At 45.6% G+C, this 20,979-nt stretch overlaps 1 protein-coding gene across 10 annotated transcripts in view; it reads left to right on the plus strand.

Annotated features, from left to right (window-relative positions):
- The window catches only part of Ank1 (ankyrin 1), a 226,849-nt gene that overhangs the window by 150,972 nt on the left and 54,898 nt on the right, over window positions 1–20,979 (plus strand). For all 10 annotated transcript variants that reach the window (XM_070016090.1, XM_070016092.1, XM_070016093.1 and 7 more), the window contains 13 exons: window positions 4,013–4,111; window positions 4,850–4,948; window positions 6,140–6,325; window positions 7,245–7,343; window positions 7,801–7,899; window positions 8,192–8,290; window positions 9,769–9,966; window positions 11,183–11,281; window positions 11,746–11,844; window positions 12,313–12,411; window positions 13,350–13,547; window positions 14,576–14,674; window positions 15,773–15,871. In XM_070016090.1, coding sequence (XP_069872191.1) covers window positions 4,013–4,111; window positions 4,850–4,948; window positions 6,140–6,325; window positions 7,245–7,343; window positions 7,801–7,899; window positions 8,192–8,290; window positions 9,769–9,966; window positions 11,183–11,281; window positions 11,746–11,844; window positions 12,313–12,411; window positions 13,350–13,547; window positions 14,576–14,674; window positions 15,773–15,871 — 1,572 coding nt within the window. The remainder of the gene's footprint in view (window positions 1–4,012; window positions 4,112–4,849; window positions 4,949–6,139; window positions 6,326–7,244; window positions 7,344–7,800; window positions 7,900–8,191; window positions 8,291–9,768; window positions 9,967–11,182; window positions 11,282–11,745; window positions 11,845–12,312; window positions 12,412–13,349; window positions 13,548–14,575; window positions 14,675–15,772; window positions 15,872–20,979) is intronic.

Consider the following 20,979-nt stretch of genomic DNA (forward strand, 5'->3'; position numbering starts at 1 on the left):
CACTGAAGCAGCATTATCTTTTGTGATAAGGTGTTTGGCACAGAGGCATCTATTAATATTCATCGGTAGATTGAAAGACAATCTTTCTTACTGATTCTTTGCATATGCTAAGCATGTACTCTACCACTGAGCTACACTCCCAGCCCCAAAAGCAAGTTTTATTTCTTATATGCACACATCTTATTTATTAAACAGGATGCAGCCAGTAATTGTAAAAGCACTTATCTCCATTTACCAGCTCAAGTCTCCTCTCCCTGACTTTCTCATGTCTTCATGCTTGAGTTTTCCCCAGCCTCTTAGCTCCATTTGTTATTTTTTTAAAGGGCCACACATGGCCTCAAATTCAGCTCTATGCAGCAAGCATTCTGCTGCAGTAGAACTGTATGTAGAGAACAGACATCAGTTATGGGTAGGAAATGAACTACCAAAATATTTTAAATATATAAGCATTTCTCAAGGTAGAATTCTGCCATTTTCCCCAAGTTCAAAGATCAAACTGTGCTCATTAATGAAGTAATTGGAGTTATTTATAGGACATTTTTCTGTATTCCTATGACAAATAGCAGTGTTTCCACCTGCTGCTTCTGTGTGTGAAGGGTTACAATAATAATCACTATAATTCTTGTTGTTGTTGTTGTTGTTATCATTATTATTAATGATTCTCTCACATGCCTGATTCAAGCAAGTGTTTGTAAGCTACCAGACTGGCTTTTAGGGCCAACATTTCCCCAGGATCTATGAAAATATTACACTTTGTCCTTTTACTCCCTCTGCTTCCCCACCCTTTGATTGTTATTTTGCAGTAAACACTGGCATGTCTGATTTATAGAAAATATATAAGCTCATGTAATTTTATAGAGGGAGGAAAAGAGGTGAAACTCAAATCATGTGCTAAGAAAGTCTCCTAGCAGACTGAGGATTTGTAATTATTCTCTTAAGCCTAGAAAGATAGGAAATAAAGCAAAAGCAAGAAGCCAAAGCCAATCTATGTTCCACAGCTGTACACAGACATTGAAAAACATAAGGCAAACCTCTTTTCTCCCCTTTTCTGCCTCCCCTAAGAGGCCAGAGATCAGTCCCTGAGTGATTTTGGACAGCTTTCATCTCCCTGGAGAATAGCTCCCTCACTGAGCTTTTCCCCTCCACTTGAAATCACACATCATGGATTCTGCCATCCTTTCTTCTATGAGTCCCTAGAAATGGCAGAATTGTGGATCAATATAGAACAAGTCACTTTTCCTGCTCCTTCAAAGTCATGGTCCTTCAGAAGAGAGAGCAAGACAGAGAACACAGAGACTATGACCTCTCTCTGACTCCACGGCCCAGGCCCAGGATACTTCTTCTGGAGCCTTGGTGTGTTTGGGGGAGGGGGAGCAGGTAAGATGGGTATATACTGTCAAGCAAGTGCACACATAAAGGGCCAACAGCCCACTCCACAGGGTCTCCCCTTGGTCCTTATTTCTTGCCAGTGCTGCCCTTCACACAGATGCATGAACCAAAACCCATCAGGTTCCACATATGGCCAGCTCCCAACACTCCTGTTGGAAGAGAGCTCTGACAATGGTAGACTTCAGACAGGAAGGGTAAGATGGAAAGAAATGTTAGAAGCATGCCTCTTCAGGGTGAAGACACTGAGTCTCAGTGGCTCGGATCCTGACACACACTCTCAGTATATGGCCAGCAAATGAATGGACACAGGGCACATGCCTCCTTCTCTATGTCATCTACAAAGGTATCCCTTGGAGCTCTGAGTTTTGGTTTCTAGAGAAGCTTCACTTTCCAGCAGCCCTGTTCCATAGCAAACAAGTTAGACCCAAACGCCAAAGGCTCTCACTGGAGGCTCTTTAGACTTCTATGAAAAATTGTTAGTAGGGGCTAGGAAGGTGGCTCAGAGGTAGAGTGCTTGCCTTGAGGGCCCAGAGTTCAGGCCCTACAACCAACAGAAAAAAAAGAAGAAGAAGAAAGAAAAGTTGTTAATAAACCTCTATACATTTACTTCTGCCATTTGCTCTCTGGTATTTAAGAACGAACCTTTTACTTATCAAATGAGACAAGAAATCAACATGACCATTTGGGGAAACAACACACAGGAAGTTTTTGCCCCCTAGGTACCTCATTTGGCATTTAAACCGAAGTTCAAGCAACAAAAACCCCTTCCAGCCCCTTAGGGGGTCACACCCCTCCTGAGGCTATTAGAAGGATGCAGGAGTTATATAGCCACGAGTTCATCACTGGTCAGTTCCACCTCAGTGAGGACAGTTTGCCTGCAGGTGATAGATGGTTCAGTGCAAGGGCTAGATTTGAAGTTCCCTCTTGTCAGTTCTGGAGCTAGATTAGTACATGTTTATGTAATTTAGTTTAAAAACTATAGGTAGCTGGGCACTTCTGGCTTACACCTATAATCCTAGTTACTCAGCAAGCAGAGACCCTAAGAATCATGGTTCAAAGCCAGCCCAGGCAGGAAAGTCTGTGAGATTCTTACCTTCCGTTAACCAGCAAAAAGTCAGAAGTGGAGATGTGGCTCAAGTGGAGGAGTGTTATCCTTGAGAAAAAAGGCTCAGGGACAGTACCCATGCTCTAAGTTCAAGTTGCAAGACTGGTACTTCCATGCATGCATGCACACACAAACACACACACACAGACACACACACATGCACACACACGCACACACACAAACTATGTACAATCTTCCCTAGGGGGAATATCAAACTCTGAACTTCTCAATATTCTAGTCCTTTCTATAAAGTGGCCTAGTATTTGCATATAACATACACATATCCTTCTACTAACTTGAAACCATTTTTAGATCACCTACATTGTCTAATATAGTACAAATGCCCTGCAAATTTTATTGTATCATATTGGTTAGTGAATGAAATACATATGTAGTACAGAAGTAGTACTTTTCCAACTGCTTTCTGTCCATGGTTGGTTGCATCTGAAGTTGCTGAACCAAGGGATACAAAGGACCTACCAAACTATGAGAAATTAGGTATGCTCCTTAAGTAGATAATATGCATCTAGCTGCAGTCCAATTTCCTCCACTAGCCCTATTTGGCAAAAGTACCAAATAGTGACTGTCCCCAGAATGTCCTTGAATAAATGTGCAGTAGAATTATGCAAGGGGGGGCTGGGAAGGTGGCTCAGTGGTAGAGCGCTTGCCTTGCATGCATGAGGCCCTGGGTTCGATTCCTCAGCACCACATAAGCAGGGAAAAAAAGCCGGAAGTGGTGCTGTGGCTCAAGTGGTAGAGTGCTAGCCTTGAGCTGAAGAGCAGAGGGACAGCGCCCAGGCCCAGAGTTCAGGCCCCACGACCGGACCCCCCCCCAAAAAAAGAATTATGCAAGGGTTCATAGGGGCAGCAGTGCTGACTTTTTGGCCAGGACCCCCAGGTCAAGAGTAGCCTGCAGGAAAGCTAGCTGGCCAGGGTTGTGAGCATCTAGAAATAACAATGTTCCTGGCACAGCATGCCTCCACTACTGTCCAGTATCTGAGAAGAATCAGACACAGAGAAGCCTGTACAGTAAACTCATGTTCTCAGAACCTTCCCTTATTTCCTGTTATTGCTTCTTACCTTTTAAACATTTAAAACAATGATATCGGGGCTGGGAAGGTGGCTTAGTGGTAGAGTGCTTGCCTTGCATGCATGAGGCCCTGGGTTCGATTCCTCAGCACCACATAAGCAAAAAGAAAAAAGCCGGAAGTGGTGCTGTGGCTCAAGTGGTAGAGCGCTAGCCTTGAGCTGAAGAGCTGAGGGACAGCACCCAGGCCGAGTTCAGGCCCCATGACCGGACCAAAAAAACAAAACAAAACAAAATAAAACAATGATATGCCTCATTTTCTCTTCATTTCTTCCCTCTGACTCTTTTCTCTTCTCTTACTGGGTGAGGCCTTGCTCATTACATTTTACCTATTAATATTTTGAATATTAGTCCTTGTGTATTTTCCTCTGCCAGATTGATTCTTCTGGCATAGGGGAAACCTCCTCTGTTCCCTCTCCTGTGTGTTTCAGAAGGGGAACACTGCTCTGCACATTGCTGCCCTGGCTGGTCAGGATGAGGTGGTCCGGGAGCTGGTCAACTATGGCGCCAATGTCAATGCCCAGTCTCAGGTAGGTGCTCTTTGGCCCTTGCCACAGGGCATTATCTTTCTTCATTTACATTTCATTTGCTAATTACATTTCTACTGCTAATACACACTGTAGCTAAGTCTAGATTCATTAGTGCATCCAGCATAATGGGAAAGGCATCCTTCATGATTTCTTCATGGTTAAACTACACATTCTAAGCATGGTAGGATCGTGTGGTTATCTCTGTCCAGGAGACAAGCCAAGGGACATTGTTAGCATGGCTTCTTTTGGGAGAGAAGCTAGGGGGAGGGGGGCATGGAGGATTAGTAAAGAAGAAAGTGAAAATACACGAGGAACATGTGAGCCAGAACCTGACTGAAGTGATGAGAGATGAAATACTCCATGGAGAATTATCCTCCTCCTATATGGTGGCTTTTGATAGTAATTCCACAGTGCAGGGCTGGGAAGGTGACTCAGTGGTAGAGTGCTTGCCTAGCATGCCTGAGGCCCTGGGTTTGATTCCTCAGCACCACATAAGCAGAAAAAGCCGGAAGTGGCGCTGTGGCTCAAGTGGTAGAACGTTAGCCTTGAGCTGAAGAGCTGAGTAATTCCACAGTGCCAGTTCAACATGACAATCAGTTTTCCAGGTTGAGGACATTTCACAGAGGCTAGGTGACAAAGCTGGAGTTAGAGAACTGTCCTCCAGGTGAGAAGTATGCATCTGTTTGTGTCTCTCCCCACTGCAGCTGTGTTTTAATGGCCTGTTCTCTTGGTTTACAGAAAGGCTTCACACCCCTGTACATGGCAGCTCAAGAGAATCACTTGGAAGTAGTTAAGTTTTTACTGGAAAATGGAGCCAATCAGAATGTAGCCACAGAAGTAAGTGCCCTGGGGACAGCGGTCACAGACAGAAGTGTCCCAAGCATGTGACACTGTGGCTGAGCCATGGACATGGCCTGAATCAGAGTGATTGCTGATGAAGTGTTACTGAATCTCTGCATTGATCCTGGAGCTGTTAGTTCTGCAAGGGAGTGAGGAGCAAGTCATGGATCTTGAGGAAGGCACAGACACCTGCCAAAGAAATGATGTCAGGCAAAGAAATAAATGCCAAAGAAATGGATGTAGTAGAGTGGTGGGGGTGGGGGAGGATCTGGTTAACAAGTCTGCCTTGGATCTTAGGAGAAAGGGTCTTGTCACACATCCCTTAGACAGATCACTAACTCTGACTTGGTAGCTTGTTGGTAAAATGATAAAGTTCCACTAGGCAGAGCTAAGGCTTTTCCTCACTATTGTCATTGTGTGACTCTATAATTACATGGATTCATTGAGTTCTATCTCTCTACTTCGTGAGGCCCCCAAACCCGAACTCACAGTTGACTGCTCAGGACCCAGCTTAGTTTCTAGCACCTGGACACCTGTTTAGTAAAACTCTGACACATTAAAGGTATAATCTTACCATGGTAGATGGGACTGGAGGAAGGGCAGATAGGAATCAATGAGCAATAAAATGTCTCTCATTGCTCACAGTCAGAATCTCCCAGTGTGAAGTCACACTGGAAACAGATGGTAAAGGAAAACTAAATGCTATGGAGAGATAACTGCAGGCCTTGTGAGATTGCAAAGGAAGGGCATGGGGTCAAGCAAAAAGTTCTGGGGGGGTGGAAAGATGGCACTTTAGCTGATCTCAGAGGATGCAGCTTGGAGGACTTCAAAGAGCAGAGGGATGAAGGAAGGTCATTAAGCCTGGGGCCTGTCGCAAGCAAGAGCTGGAGGTAAGAGTGTGTATCCTGGGGCTGGGAAGGTAGCTCAGTGGTTGAGTGCTTGCCTTGCATGCATGAGGCCCTAGGTTCGATTCCTCAGCACCACATAAGCAGACAAAGCTGGAAGTGGTGCTGTGGCTCAAGTGGTAGAGTCCTAGCCTTGAGCTGAAGAGCTGAGGGACAGCGCCCAGGCCCAGAGTCAGCCCCCATGACCGACAAAAAAAAAAAAAAAAGTCTGTATCCTTTCTCTAGGCTAGCAAGTGATCTGTTAGTCACAGCAAACAAACCTTTCTTTTTCTTTTCTTGTCAGGATGGCTTCACTCCCCTGGCCGTGGCTTTGCAGCAGGGCCACGAGAATGTGGTAGCCCACCTCATCAACTACGGGACAAAAGGGAAGGTGCGCCTCCCAGCCCTTCACATCGCTGCCCGAAATGATGACACGAGGACAGCTGCAGTGCTCCTGCAGAATGACCCCAACCCAGATGTGCTTTCCAAGGTGAGGACAGCCAGCTAGCACTGGGAGAGAGAGACTAGGACTGAAGACCTAAACTACCTGAATGGATAGCTTCGGTACCCAGCTGTTTTGCAAGAACAGGTGGGACCCAACCATAACAATGAGCACAGCTTGCACAGTACCTTTGAAACCTAGAAACAATACAGGAAGGTCTTGGTGGACAGCCTCACCTCGGACCCCTGGTAAAGGCTGAGGTGATGTGTATAGTGTGGAACTGGTTGGCTCTTGCAGTGCTGGAGCATCTAGAACAAGATTCAGGAAGACAGGAAGGGTTCCCAGAGCAAAGCTGGAGCCCCAGGAGAGTAGATCCAGGCTGCCACCTTTTCTTTACTGCTGGAGTGAAGAGATATTCCCAATAGAGGAGAGGCTGGGTAGTGAAGAAAAGATACCCAGGGGCCTATCTGGCTGGTGGCACTGTCCTCTCTGCTCTGTCTCCTGAGTTTTATCTGGAAAGTGGCTGCTTCCATATGAAGGTAATGTGAGGATGTAGGACAGGATGGTGAACACAGTCAGGTGTCAAAAGTCTAACTTTGGCAAATCTCCTGAGGCATCAGGCTTTTTCAGGGGTCTGCAACAATCCTCCATTTAAACTCATGGACTCACACCACTTTTAACTCATGAGTAAAATCTCTTCCTGCACAATCATTCCAATGGAGGTGATCTAGTCTATTTTTAGACATGGCCATGAGGTACAGGATAGAGGTCATCCAGGGTGATGCCCAGCTATGAGTATGGCTCGCCAAAGGGCAGCTTGTGGCAAATGTTACCATTGGTCAAAATCTGCACTGTGTGTTGGGTCCTCGGGTCCGACAGACTTTTTTAGCATATGCAGGCTGATTCTGGGATAGATGTGCCAGTAAGTCACATATGACAGGTTCTTCTCCCTCTCTGTTGTGTCCAGACGGGATTTACTCCCCTCCATATTGCAGCTCACTATGAGAACCTCAATGTGGCCCAGCTGCTCCTCAACAGGGGGGCCAGCGTCAACTTCACACCACAGGTAATCTGTCCTGGTTCTCCCATGCTTGGAATGTTTAGAATTACATGCCCCTTCTTCTGGAACTATGCAATCATCTGCACTATAAAAATGTCTATTGTGCCATAGCCATGGCATCTGTCAAGGCTTCTTGCTACAGGTTTCTAACCATCTTCCCCTTTGTTTCCATCTACTTTACTTTGAGAACACAAAACTACATCTGCTCAATCCTGTGGTGGACACCTAGAGACAGGACTGGCTCTCTTCAATCTATTAGGTTGACCCTGGGGGATGTAGGTTTGGCTAAGTTGATGGCATTAACCTCCTTACACATTTGGAGCTCTTTCTTAGGGAAAAGATGTTCCACATTTAAAGTTAGCTGCTTATGCCACAGCAGCCAGGAGCTGGGTTGGGAGTTAGACAGTGGGATGCACACAGAAAAGCATGCCAGACCTGACTGTCCTCTGCTTCCTCCCTTCAGAACGGCATCACACCATTGCACATCGCCTCCCGCAGGGGGAATGTGATCATGGTGCGGCTCCTACTGGACCGGGGGGCCCAGATAGAAACAAGGACCAAGGTAGGTGCCACTAGCCTTCATGGCCAGGCTAGAAGAGGGAATTCTGCTCTCATGAGCCTTGCCAGGGTGGTGGTTCTTGGTGACCTAGTTAGTGACAAGCAGCCATTTCCTAAAGTAGCCTGCAGTAACCAAGTGCAGGAGGAGATGATTGCAAAATTGTGCTGCAGTGGAGTTGGTCTGAAGGAAGTTTCAGTACTTCTGCAGCCGGGAATGATGCTGTAGGCAGCCCCTGCTCCACATGGCCACTGATGGGTGCCTTTTGGGCTTCTGTCTTTCACTCTGTCTTTTAAAGGATGAATTGACACCTCTCCACTGTGCAGCTCGGAATGGGCACGTGCGAATCTCAGAGATCCTGCTAGACCATGGGGCACCCATCCAAGCCAAAACCAAGGTATGCCTCTTTTTATTCTGTAGAGTATCTTTTGTCTCACCAGGCAGGGATCCAGGTCAGAGAGACACAGGATCAATTCTATTTCTGTAAAAATAGAAGTGCTAGTACAAATAAGTGCAACAATAGATGTGACATTTGTTCCAATGCCTGTCACACAGGAGGCACTAATTATTATCTAGATCAAGGGTGAAAACTTTATTCAAAGATGCAGATATTAAATACTTTTTGGCTTTTTTTGGCACAGTCATTACAGCAACAGTTAAACTCTACCAATGGGGGCAGAAAGGCAGCATAGGCAACAAGCACACTAGTGACCATGTTATAATAAAACTTTATTTACAGGCCCAGGTGGCAGGGCAGATGTGGTCCACAAGCTATTGCAGGGCAGATGTGGTCCACAAGCTATTGTTTGCCTGTTCCAGTTCTAAATCAATTCCAGTCTCCTCCACCTTAGTTCAGGAAAGACAGAAACTAAGACTTCTAAAACTCTTCAGAGTCTCAGTCAGCTAGGAACATAGTTAAAAAGAAGGCAATACTGTTTTTCTTCAGTTCCATTGGACAACAGAGAAAAGGCCCATCTCTAAGTTCTAATAGGAGGACTTGAGTCTTCCAGGAGGGCCTAAAACGGTTGGTCACACCATGCTGCCTCTACCTTCATCTCTGCCCTACTTTCTGGGGTGAGTTTCTAAGATGTGACTAAAGTCAGAGTCAAGACCATTTGCAGCCACAGAAATGCATTTGTTAGGGGAAAGAATAGAGGGATTTAGAGCCAAGCTCTATTTATCCATCCTCACGTACCCAAAACCACATTACTATTCATGTCACTTGCATTTTTCTAGCCACTGGGACATTTAAAAAATATTAAGCACAATCATTGTCTTAAGAAGTGGAGAAAAGGTCCACACACCTGAGAAGCTGACTGAGAGCAGCATGTGTGGGAAAACGTGAGAACAAGGCTTGAATGAATCTGGAAAGCCTCCTCACAGAGGAAGTGGCCCTAGCTGGAATGGCTAGGTGTAAAGGAGAAAGGTGAAAGGAGGATTTGTTAGGTGGAAAAGAGAAAGGTTGGGCTGGGAAGGTGGCTCAGTGGTAGAGCGCTTGCCTTGCATGCATGAGGCCCTGGGTTCAATTCCTCAGCACCACGTAAGCAAAAAAGAAAAAAGCCAGAAGTGGCACTGTGGCTCAAGTGGTAGAGCGCTAGCCTTGAGCTGAAGAGCTGAGGGACAGCGCCCAGGCCCAGAGTTCAGGCCCCATGACCGGACCCCCCCCCAAAAAAAAAGAAAGAAGAGAGAAAGGTTGTTGTCAGAGGCTAACAGGAACAGAGTGACCAGAAGAAGCCAAGATCATTCAGAATTCATGTCAAAGCATCATGTCAGCCAGTGGAAAGTGATGTTGCTTTATTGCCCTTCAGGACAAGCTCATTTTCATGTTCTGTCCCCAGAAGATTTTACAATGATTTGTTTTCTTCCTCTCTCCAGAATGGCTTGTCCCCAATTCACATGGCGGCTCAGGGAGACCACCTTGACTGTGTCCGACTCCTGTTGCAATACAATGCAGAGATAGATGACATCACCCTGGACCATCTGACCCCACTTCATGTGGCAGCCCACTGTGGCCATCACAGAGTGGCCAAGGTCCTTTTGGACAAAGGAGCCAAGCCAAACTCCAGGGCCCTCGTGAGTAGAGAAGGCATCACAGGGGCAATGGTAGAGAGAGCCAAGCCCAGGATAGGAGACTAGACTCCTACGACTCAGTGCTCAGCATGGGAGGCAGCTACATAAAGACTGATGGAAACTTGGAGCTTATCTTCCACATTCCCCTACATATTTACCTGAATATCACCTCTGCAGGCCAGGCTTAGGTCTTGTTCATTGTGTGCTTGTTGGCTGGGCTCCACTTCAGCCCCAGCCAAGCACAGAGCTGAGGGATAAGGATATCTTAAAGATATCCCTGGCTGTTTGACCTGTGAGCTGCATTGGCCCAAGCTAAACATCCTTCCTATACAAGAGGGTTCAGTTTCCATAGTCCTGGGGCAAAGGTAGGTTTAGACCTAAAACAGGTTCCTTCTATAGCCAAGGTTTCTGTTCTACTCTCCAGACCAGGGTCTCCTAGGACAATCTAGGAGTCTGGGAAAGTCAGCTGTGCACAGAGGATACCTGTGACCCTCCCTCCCCCCATAACAGGAGAGGAGAACTGAGGGATAGGTACTCTCCAGAGACTGCAGAAGATAGCTTTCACTGAGTACTGACCACAGGCCATGCACTGCAATGGCTGAGGTTCCTCAGCCTTGCAACTAACTTCTGACACTGGGGCTGACATTTTGTTGTCATTTGTATGCTATAGAATATTTAGTGTCATCCCTGGCCTCTACCACTAGAGGCTAATAGCCTCCTGCCCTAGTTATGACCATCAAAAGTGTCTCCAGCTATGGCTTCATGTTGGAAGAAGTACAAACCATCCCCCACTGCCACTTTTCTTTGAGAGCCACCAAGAGTCACATGAAATATTGCAAAGACAGATAAAAACAGTCAGATTAACCTTGACCTGTTGGGCATATAGGCCAGTGTCGCCCACTTGAGCACAGATTCATTTCACTTCAGTGATCTAAGCATTAAAAGCAGAGCAATATGATTTGCTTCTGACCATATTATAAATTTGCTCTCAGTGCCTCCAGAAATATGATAGAATTTTCTTTTTAGTTTCTAAACAACATATATAGGAACATGTTTGGTGCACTAATGAGAGACCTACTCTTACAAGCAATGGAAATTTATCCATTGGACTATGAGTATCGGCTGGGAAGAGCTGCCTCAGACAGCAAGGTGATCTTTAAGGCTTGTCTTGGCTAGTGTGTAAGCCCCTGGTGTCTCTCCTTTGTGTTTGGGAATACAGAATGGCTTTACCCCTTTACACATTGCCTGTAAGAAGAACCACATTCGTGTCATGGAGCTGCTGCTGAAGACTGGAGCCTCCATTGATGCCGTCACAGAGGTAGGAGAAGCTGTAGGTGCATGTGGCTCAGCCTGCTCTTCTCTATCACCCTCTCTGACAGCTGTTGGCTCATTGTAGATTTGTGTGGTTGGAGTGAGTGTGTGTGTGTGTGTGTGTGTGTGTGTGTGTGTGCGTGCGTGCGCGCACTCACGTATGCATGAACACATAGGTGTGTACTCACATCAAGGATTCTTAAAAGAATTGAATGACTAAGTCAATGGGACCTGTATTGATCTCAGGAAGCTTTCCAAAATCCAAAGCAAAATGTAGAACTATAAAAGTGGTAGAACTTGCTTGCCAATGGTTCCTTCAATTATTTCTCTGAAAACCAATGTTGTTTACTTCCAACTCCTTGGAAGACCATTCCTGGGGCACAGAGCAGCAGGATAGCACTAGTTAAACTCTACTTGCTCTGCCTTGCATGGAGGTTTCCTATATGTTCATTTGACTCCTACCTGTTCTAGTCTGGCCTGACACCTCTCCACGTGGCCTCCTTCATGGGACACCTTCCCATCGTGAAGAACCTCTTGCAGCGAGGGGCATCGCCCAACGTCTCCAACGTGGTAAGGTCATTAGGACAGCAAGGGCTGTCACTCAGCACCAAGATCTCTAAGGGGCTTGCACAGGTCCTCCTCATCTCCTCTCTGCCACTAGAAGTGAAACATGTACTATAGCAAAGCCTCTGGATGTAGGAAACCATTTTTAGGTACCTACACTCTTCCCATTAAATTTGGTACATCTGTAAATTGTTGGGCTTTTTTGGATAATATTTTAGAACTTTTGTAAGAAAACATATCTGGAAATACATTTACACTTTTGAATTTCACTATCTGTGAGGTTTATTTTAAAATATACCTAGAATACTAACACACACCCACACACAGAGCAAGCTAAAGAGCTGCTTGCTGGGCAACTCCACCTCTTGGGCAAAAGCCCACAAAGCTACTTGAGCCTGGCATTTTGGAGCTCTGTGTGTGTCCTTTTGCAAACCCAGCATGTATTAACAGTTCTATCATTTTGTTATTTTATAGAAAGTGGAGACTCCGCTACACATGGCAGCCAGAGCAGGGCACACAGAAGTGGCCAAGTATTTGCTCCAGAACAAAGCCAAAGTCAATGCCAAGGCCAAGGTGAGTTCTGGAGACAGCAAGAATAGGATCCTCAGACATAAACAATTCAGGCAGGATGAAAGGAATCCATTCTCATTAGAGGCCAGGCTACAGGGCTTTGTGGCTATAATTACATGTCATTCCCAATTAGGTCAATTAGGTCACTAAAAACTTGCTTTAAGGAGCTGGTATACCTGCACCACAGCTATGCTTCCCTGGAGTAGTGAAAGCCTAAAAGTATGGCTGGTCTGCAATGTTTATTGGGCTAATAAGTAGTTGTGGTGAAAGTCACTTGTGGTGGAAGACCCCATTGTGATCAATGCAGTTTTGAGCATTGGTAGTGAAAATACACTCAGTTGCTGATTTTGTAAGTTGCTGAACTGTGGCAAAGATCTGGCTCTCCTAGCTCCCTGAGAGTCGGAAGCCAGGTCTGTGTTTGGGCCTTACCTCTGATGGGCCTCATAGCACAGAAGCCCCATCCATCAGCCCTTATACTGTTAGACATAAACAGGAAGCCAGATAATTTAGGACAAATACCATCTTTCTCCTTCAGCAGTTTAGATCCTCCCATGACTCAAAGTAGATTTCAAACAGAAAGACAAACATGTCCACTCAGAAATACTTGAGAGATAGAACCAAATAGCGATCACTTTACCATGGGGGGATGGGGTCCTGTGCCTAGCACAGTGTGAAACACTTTCTGTCATCCATCTACTTGGTCTTAAGACCCACCCTGTGAATGGATATCATTTTCCCACATAGAAGGGCAAGAGTCTGGACAATTAACTAGAAATACAACTCACTTGATTTCTGTAGCTGACAGTCTTGATTCACATCCCAGATATTTATCTTCTTAGCTGAGAGACTATGAGAAAATCATTAACCTTTCTTCTCTGTAAAATGCAAGTAGATTTCTAAAGGCTAACATGTCTTGTTATGTTTTTACCTTGGGGGCCTAGGACGACCAGACCCCGCTTCACTGTGCTGCTCGAATTGGCCACACAAACATGGTAAAGCTCCTGTTGGAGAATAACGCCAGCCCCAACCTGGCCACTACTGCTGGCCACACACCCCTGCACACTGCAGCTCGAGAAGGCCACATGGACACAGCCCTAGCTCTTCTAGAGAAGGATGCATCCCAGGCCTGCATGACCAAGGTACAGCCTCCATTTCCCAGTCTTAAGAAGCATCAAGCTGTTCAGGTACAATGGTATGTACCTGTCATCCAGCTATTGGAAGGTTGAACCAAGAGCATCGATTGAAACCAGAGATTAAGGCCAGCTAGGGCACATAGTGAGACCCTGTCAAGAAGGAAAGGAAGAAAGAAAAAAGGAAGGAAGGAAAGAAAGAAAGAAAAAAAGAAGGAAGGAAGGAAGGAAGGAAGAAAAAGACCTTAAGAAATGGGAGGCTAGGCCTGGGACTCTGAGGGGGATTCTTACCTGATTCCTTTTATTGTCTTACTTAAGATGCAGTCAGTTTGAAGGCCAGGTCCCTAGGACTGGCTGTCACCTATAAACAATGTGCTGTTTGCTTCCCCAGAAAGGACAAGAGTTAGTCTCTTTTTCTCTGCCAGCCTCTATCCATTTCTCATGGAGCAATTATTTATTTGACATCTGCTCTAGACAAATCATAGAAATCAGAGGCAGGTTCTTAGACTTCAAGAAAATAAGACAGGGCTGGGCATATGGCTCAGTGGTAAAGTTTTTGCCTAGCATTTGCTAGGTTCCATCCCCAGCACCATAAAATTGCATTGATAAATAATGATTTAATAATAACCACAAGAATTTAATACTAATCACAAAAATTTTGCAAGACATAGTACACACATATAATCTCAGTTTTCAAGAGGTGGAGACAAGAAGACCATGAATTTAAGACCAGCATGAGCTACATAGACTTATTTAAAGGAAGCAAAACAAAGACTCAATCTCCACTTGAAACAAGCTCAGTAATCATTTAACAGTACAAAGTCTTATATCTCTTATAAGAGTAGAGCCTGAGGTGCTGGGTGGGTTGCTAATTCTCAAGGTCTTTGGCCTTTCTCTGAAGGGATCAAAACTTAGATGCCTTTTGTTTTGCTGACATCCCTGTACTGGTTAAGATGGGAAGTACCCTTGTGATGGTCCTTTCTTAAGAGATGCCACCTCTGACTTCTGGGATCCTGACAGCCTTTGTTTCTCCTCAGAAAGGATTTACCCCTCTCCATGTGGCTGCTAAGTATGGGAAGGTTAGGGTAGCTGAGCTGCTGCTGGAACGTGATGCACATCCCAACGCTGCTGGAAAAGTGAGTTTGAACATCCTCTTGCTCCAGCTACAGGAAGCAGGAAGGCACATACTTCACAATCCTCTTTTGGATGGGCAAGCCATCTAGAAAAAAGGGTCTTTGGAGAAAGCCATCTTTCTGTCAAAAGCTTTGCTGTATTATTAGAAGGATCTAGTGCTTTCTCTGCAGGTATGCTAAGGCCCCCAAAGAGTCCCCATGGGCCTGTCCTTAGTGTCTTTGTGCTGAGTACCAGTGGCTCATGCCTATGTTACTTAGGATAGTGACATCTGAGGATCATGGTTTGAAGCCAGCCCAGGCAGACAAATCAGTGAGATTCTTATCTCCAGTTAACCAGCAAAGAGCCAAAAGTGAGGGCTGGGAAGGTGGCACAGTGGTAGAGCGCTTGCCTTGCATGCATGAGGCCCTGGGTTCGATTCTTCAGCACCACAAAAAGCAAAAAGAAAAAAGCTGGAAGTGGCGCTGTGGCTCAAGTGGTAGAGCACTAGCCTTGAACTGAAGAGCTGAGGGACAGTGCCCAGGCCCAGAGTTCAGGCCCCACGACTGGACCAAAAAAAAAAAGCCAAAAGTGGAAGTATGACTCCAGTGGTAAGGTGACATCCTGGAGTAGAAAAAGCCAAGGAAGAACACGAGGCCCAGAGGTCAAGCCCACCACCAGTACAAAAAAAGACTAGATTTGGAAAGATCCTTTTATTTTATTTTTTTCAGTGCTGGCAATTAAACCTAGGGCTTCGTGCAGACTGAAAAAGTGCTCTACCACTGAGCCACATTCCCAGCCCTGAAGAGAAGTTTTATATATATGTACCCCGTGTGTGTGTGTGTGTGTGTGTGTGTGTGTGTGTGTGTGTGTGTGTGTGTGTGTGTGTGTGTGTGTGTGTGTGTGTGTGTGTGTGTGTGTGTGTGTGTTTTACAATGCTAGGGCTGGAACTCAGTTCCTGAAGAATACTGGCAAGCCTACCACTGAGCCACATTCCCAGGCCTGCTTTGGGTGGATTTTTAACGAGATTTTACCCTAAGTGCTATGGATCCTGTATACCTAAGGATACCCTTGTAGAAAGTTCACTAGAATGAAGCTGTTCTCTTTCCTCTGTCTCTCTGCAGAATGGACTGACCCCCCTGCATGTGGCTGTGCATCACAACAACCTGGACATCGTCAAGCTGCTGCTTCCCCGGGGTGGCTCCCCACACAGCCCTGCCTGGGTAAGGTTCTGAGGAGGGGTTTTGTTTTTCTACCTCTGAAATCTTACCTCGCTTCCACACATGTTACCTGCAGGAGTGAAATAAGGAATAGATACTATATTTCTTTCACAAATTGTGTGGAGATATAATCCATTTTACACACCAAGTGTGCCCCCTCCCCACCCCCTTAGCTGTGACAGGTGAGTTCTATCAACTAGCTGTTAGATCATAACTGGTATGAGGGCTGGGAATGTAGCTTAGTAGTAGAGTGCTTACCTAGCATGCCCTGGGTTTGATTCCTCCCCAGTACTACATAACAGAAAAAGCAAGAAGTGGCACTGTGGCTCAAGTGGTAGAGAGCTAGTCTTGAGCAAAAAAAAAAACCTCAGAGCCAGTGCCCAGGCCCTGAGTTCAAGCCTCAGGACTGGCTTTAAAAAAGAGAACTTGGTAGGACTGGGAAGGTAGCTCAGTGGTAGAGCACCACTGGTACGAATTTTTGAGGAGCAATGAGTCTTGTTCTCAGAAATTCCTACTCATGGGCATGGCTGGGAAGGCCCATTTTTCACCTGTTTTCCTGTTTTGTTGATGTTAGGTACAATGACCACACCTGGACCATGCTAGGGTTAGCTCTCTGAAACCTTGGGGCAAGGAACCGCCTCTGAATTTAATAATCACCCCAATGTATTATTGTAAGTTCAACTGTTTAGATGTTTTTAGAAATGAGGATATTATCTATACAGCTAACTTCCAACAGGCCCAGCCCACCAGCCTCTAAAACAAGATGCCCAGAAAAAGTAGAGCCTTTGTCTCCAAAGGGACTAGAGTCCTGGGCCAGGCCTGTAGGAGCCAAACAAGGATAAACCAGAGTCCAGAAGGGAGCATTTTACGGAATAGGCTGCCCCCCTGTGGGCAAGCAAGGGTTGTGTGGGGTTTGTGACTGTGAGGGAGGAAGCTGTGGAGCTGGTGTCCAGGATAGAAGGTCAGGACTGAGCAGATAAGATGTGGTCCCTACACCTGGGAGCTTGTGGTCTGATTGGGAAGCCCAACACATGAGAAAAAGTCTTAGAGGACTGTTTACAGAGGGTGTGGAGGCTCAGTGCTGCAGAGGCAGAAACTGGGGGAGGGCCCGATGAGCTCCCAGGGACACCTGCTGATTTCAGAGGGGCAAAATCCACGTGGAGCTTTAATTTTGCTTCCCTGCTCTCCACACTCACACACACACACACACACACACACACACACACACACACACACACACACACACACACACACACACACACACACACACACACACACACACACACACACACACACACACACACACACACACACACACACACACACACACACACACACACACACACACACACACACACACACACACACACACACACACACACACACAGCATTTCCCAGACTTCCCTTGTCTCCTTTGGCTTCTGTCCCCGTTCCTGTCATAGCAAGCACTATGTCACTGTGTGGAGGGAGCATGAGGCCCTGCTAAGATGTCGACTTACTCCTGCCTCTAAAAATAACAAACCCAACTCCCCTCCTCCTCCTCCTCCTCCTCCTCCTCCTCCTCCTCCTCCTCCTCCTCCTCCTCCTCCTCCTCCTCCTCCTCCTCCTCCTCCTCCTCCTCCTCCTCCTCTTCCTCCTCCTCCTTCTCTTTCTTCTCCTGCTCCTCCTTCTCCTGCTCCTCCTTACTCTCCTTATATAAAAGGAACCAGAGCCAGGTTTGTGATATTTAAGGAGAGCTAAATGCAAGTGAAAACCCTGCACAGATGGGTTTTGTTTCCATGGCAAAAATAGTTTCCAAAGTAGTCTGGCAATTTTGTAGAATTTCACATGCAAATCCCTCTGCACCCAAACCAAACCCTCCCCTTCCTAATTTGATGCTAATGTTGCACTATTTAGACAGAACTCTCTGCAGTATCTTTCCCATGAACTCATTTCCTTGGGAAAGAAGAGTCTTTTGTGGCTCACCTCTTTCCCTGATTTCTCCTTTGCTTTCCAGCCTATTTGCCCCTTGTCCTTGTCACCTATGGAAGGCCATTTGTTTAGTTCTGATTTAAGGAATGTTCCATGTACTGATGCATGTTCTGAGAGTATGATCCGTGGCTCTTGTAATCTTGGTTTTTTTTTTTTTTTTTTTTTTGTCGGTCGTGGGGCTTGAACTCTGGGCCTGGGCGCTGTCCCTCAGCTCTTCAGCTCAAGGCGAGCGCTCTACCACTTGAGCCACAGAGCCACTTCCGGTTTTCTGGTGGTTTATTGGAGATAGGAGTCTCATGGTCTTTCTTGCCCGGGCTGGCTTTGAACCGCGATCCTCAGATCTCAGCCTCCTGAGTAGCTAGGATTACAGGCGTGAGCCACCAGCGCCCGGCTTGTAATCTTGGTTTTAACCCAGGGTGACCTGGCAGCCTGAGCCATCCCCTTGGCAAGCTTGCCACTGGGCAGGACAAGGTCTCTCTCTGCCAACATGAACACCCATTGCTGCCCAGGTGGCCTGGGACTCCTGAGATATGTCCCTGAACACACTTGAGTTGGTGCCAGACACATCTTCGCACATAAAGACGCTCTCAAAGAAGCTTTGCTTTCCTCATGAGTGCTAGCACTGGCTGGCACTTATACCTATTCCAGTTCATGGGAATTGCAGCACTGGGGAGCAGACACTGTGTATGTAGAAGTGCTTCCATGTCTCAGGCTTGGCCCATTGATCTGCACTTCCTTCATGATTTCTCTGTACATGCACCTGTGTACATACAAGCATATGTGTGCCAATACTGGGGCTCAAACTCAGGGCCTGAGCCCTGTACCTTAGCTTTTTCACTCAAAGCTAATACTCTAATACATGAGCCATAGCTCCACTTCCAGCTTGTGTATGTGTGTGTGTATGTGTGTGTGCATGCGTGCGTGCCTGCCTGCATGTGTGTGTGTGTGTGCATGCACCCCAGTCCTAGAGCTTGAATTCAAGGCTTCGGTGCTGACCCTGTTTGTTTGTTTGTTTTTCCTCAAGACTAGTGCTGTACCACTGAGACATAACTCCACTTCTAGTTGTTTTTGCTGGCTTGTTGGAGATAAGAGTCCTTTCCTACTTGGGCTGACTTGGAACCTTGATCCTTATATCTCAACCTCCTGAGTAGTTAGGATTACAAGTGTGAGCCACTGGTGCCTGGCTTCTTTTTCTCTTTTGATATTAGGCAAAAGTGATCCTGTTTAATTAATTTCATTAAAATAAAAATGCCAATCTTGTCATATGAACACAACCTCTGAAGAACAATGTCATGTGTTCTCAAAGTGTCATCCAGTTAGATGGATAAATATTAAAAAGAATTATCTTATATTCTGCAAAAAGAATGACTTTTTCATTTGATTTAATTTGGGAGGCAAATTGCAACTTTATTCTCCTGTAGAAGGTACTTACTAGATTGACCTTGCTGACCTTTCTGTATCCCCGGTGCTGTTTAACTGGGACTTTGTGGTATCAGTCGGCTCCTGCTTTCTCTCTTTTCCTTGCCAGTAATTCTGGCAGAGTCAGGAATGTTCATTGCTAGTAAGACAGTGGCAATGAACTGGCAGTAGGCTCAGTCTTCAAACAAGCCAGAGGAATGCTGGCAAGGTTGGGGAACATATGCCTGAGACAGTCAAGCACTGGGCTTGATTGTGGGCTGAGTGAGCATATATATCTGGAGGTCATGGGTCCTGCCCAAGCAGAAGGCCTGGTCCACTTCATTCTCAGCACTTCTGGGCCTTGCTAGTCCCTGGGCTAACAGCAGCAGCATTACCTGAGACCCAGGAACACACATTCCTGAGCCCTCTGGAGACCTGCATAGCAATTTGTATTTGAATGGAGTCCCAAGTGATTTGCACACAGAAACTATGCTCAGCTGGTTTGCCTGTTGTTTTGCCTTTTTTATGACATTAGATATAGTGCTTTACTCTTCAGAGAAATGGCTTCTTTATCCAAACATAGGGTAATAATAAAGGTACTTGCCTTACTGTAAATGGTGGAGGTGAAAGTGGTAGAAATAGTGATAATCAATTAGCCTACCTATAGCTTGTCATCTGTTGGCTGTGGGATAAGGAGCTTGCTCCAGGTGAAACATATGCATTGCTTCTTTCATTGAGAAATTTTTGATGTCCAAAACAAAGCAGTTTACACTGACACAATTGGTTTTCTTTTTTTTTTAATTTAATTTAATTTTATTTGTGAACATACTGTACAGAGGGGTGACAATTACATGGGCAGGATAATGCGTACATTTCTTACCAAGCATTGCACCCTCCTCCTTTGGTTTACCCTTCACTTCCCTTCCCAGCCTCTCCCCTCCCCCCCAATCCCAATCCTTCTCCTTCCCACCCCCCACACCGATTTTGTAAAGCTCATTTTGGACATGACAACTTGTACTTCTCATTGTTGCAACAGGTCCACCTGTATCCTTAAACAACTGGTTTTTCCCCATTTCCTCCACAAGTTATACTGACTCAAATATAGTGAAAGCAGGGGTTATACTGTGGGGGAGGGACATACAAAGCAACAAAGAGATAATCTTATAAATGCGTTAGAAACACATGCATGAAAGAAAAAAACATTAAAATAAATATCTAAGGGTTCATTTTCCCATAGACTCCACTCCCAAATTACTCAAGCTGATTCAAAACTTTGGCAAAGTAGCAGGTTATAAAATTAACCCCCCAAAATCAATGGCTTTTCTGTATGCCAACAATGAGAAAAGTGTGGCTGAAATTAGGAAAGCAACTCCATTTTTAGTAGCCCCACAAAAAATAAAATACCTAGGAATTAACTTAACTAAAGAAGTGAAGGACCTCTATGATGAAAACTTTAAAATCTTGAAAAAGGAAATCAACACAGAACTAAAAAAATGGCAAAGCCTCCCATGCTCCTGGATTGGAAAGATTAACAATTGGTTTTCTAGGCCAACCTCTTTCATTGGCCTCAAATTTATAATGTCTTAAAACCAGTGTGCTACAAAATCACAATATATCACTTTATTTATTTTCTTAATTTATCAGTACTGGACCTTGGACTCGGGACACCATGCTTGCTGCCACTTGGACCTTTCCTCTACCCTTTTATTTTTGTGAACCCAGGACCCTTTGCTTGCTAAGCA

This window comes from Dipodomys merriami, unplaced genomic scaffold (assembly GCF_024711535.1).
Source record: "Dipodomys merriami isolate MVZ:Mamm:240054 unplaced genomic scaffold, mDipMer1.0.p SCAF_12, whole genome shotgun sequence".
In the NCBI taxonomy this organism is placed as follows: Eukaryota; Metazoa; Chordata; class Mammalia; order Rodentia; family Heteromyidae; genus Dipodomys; species Dipodomys merriami.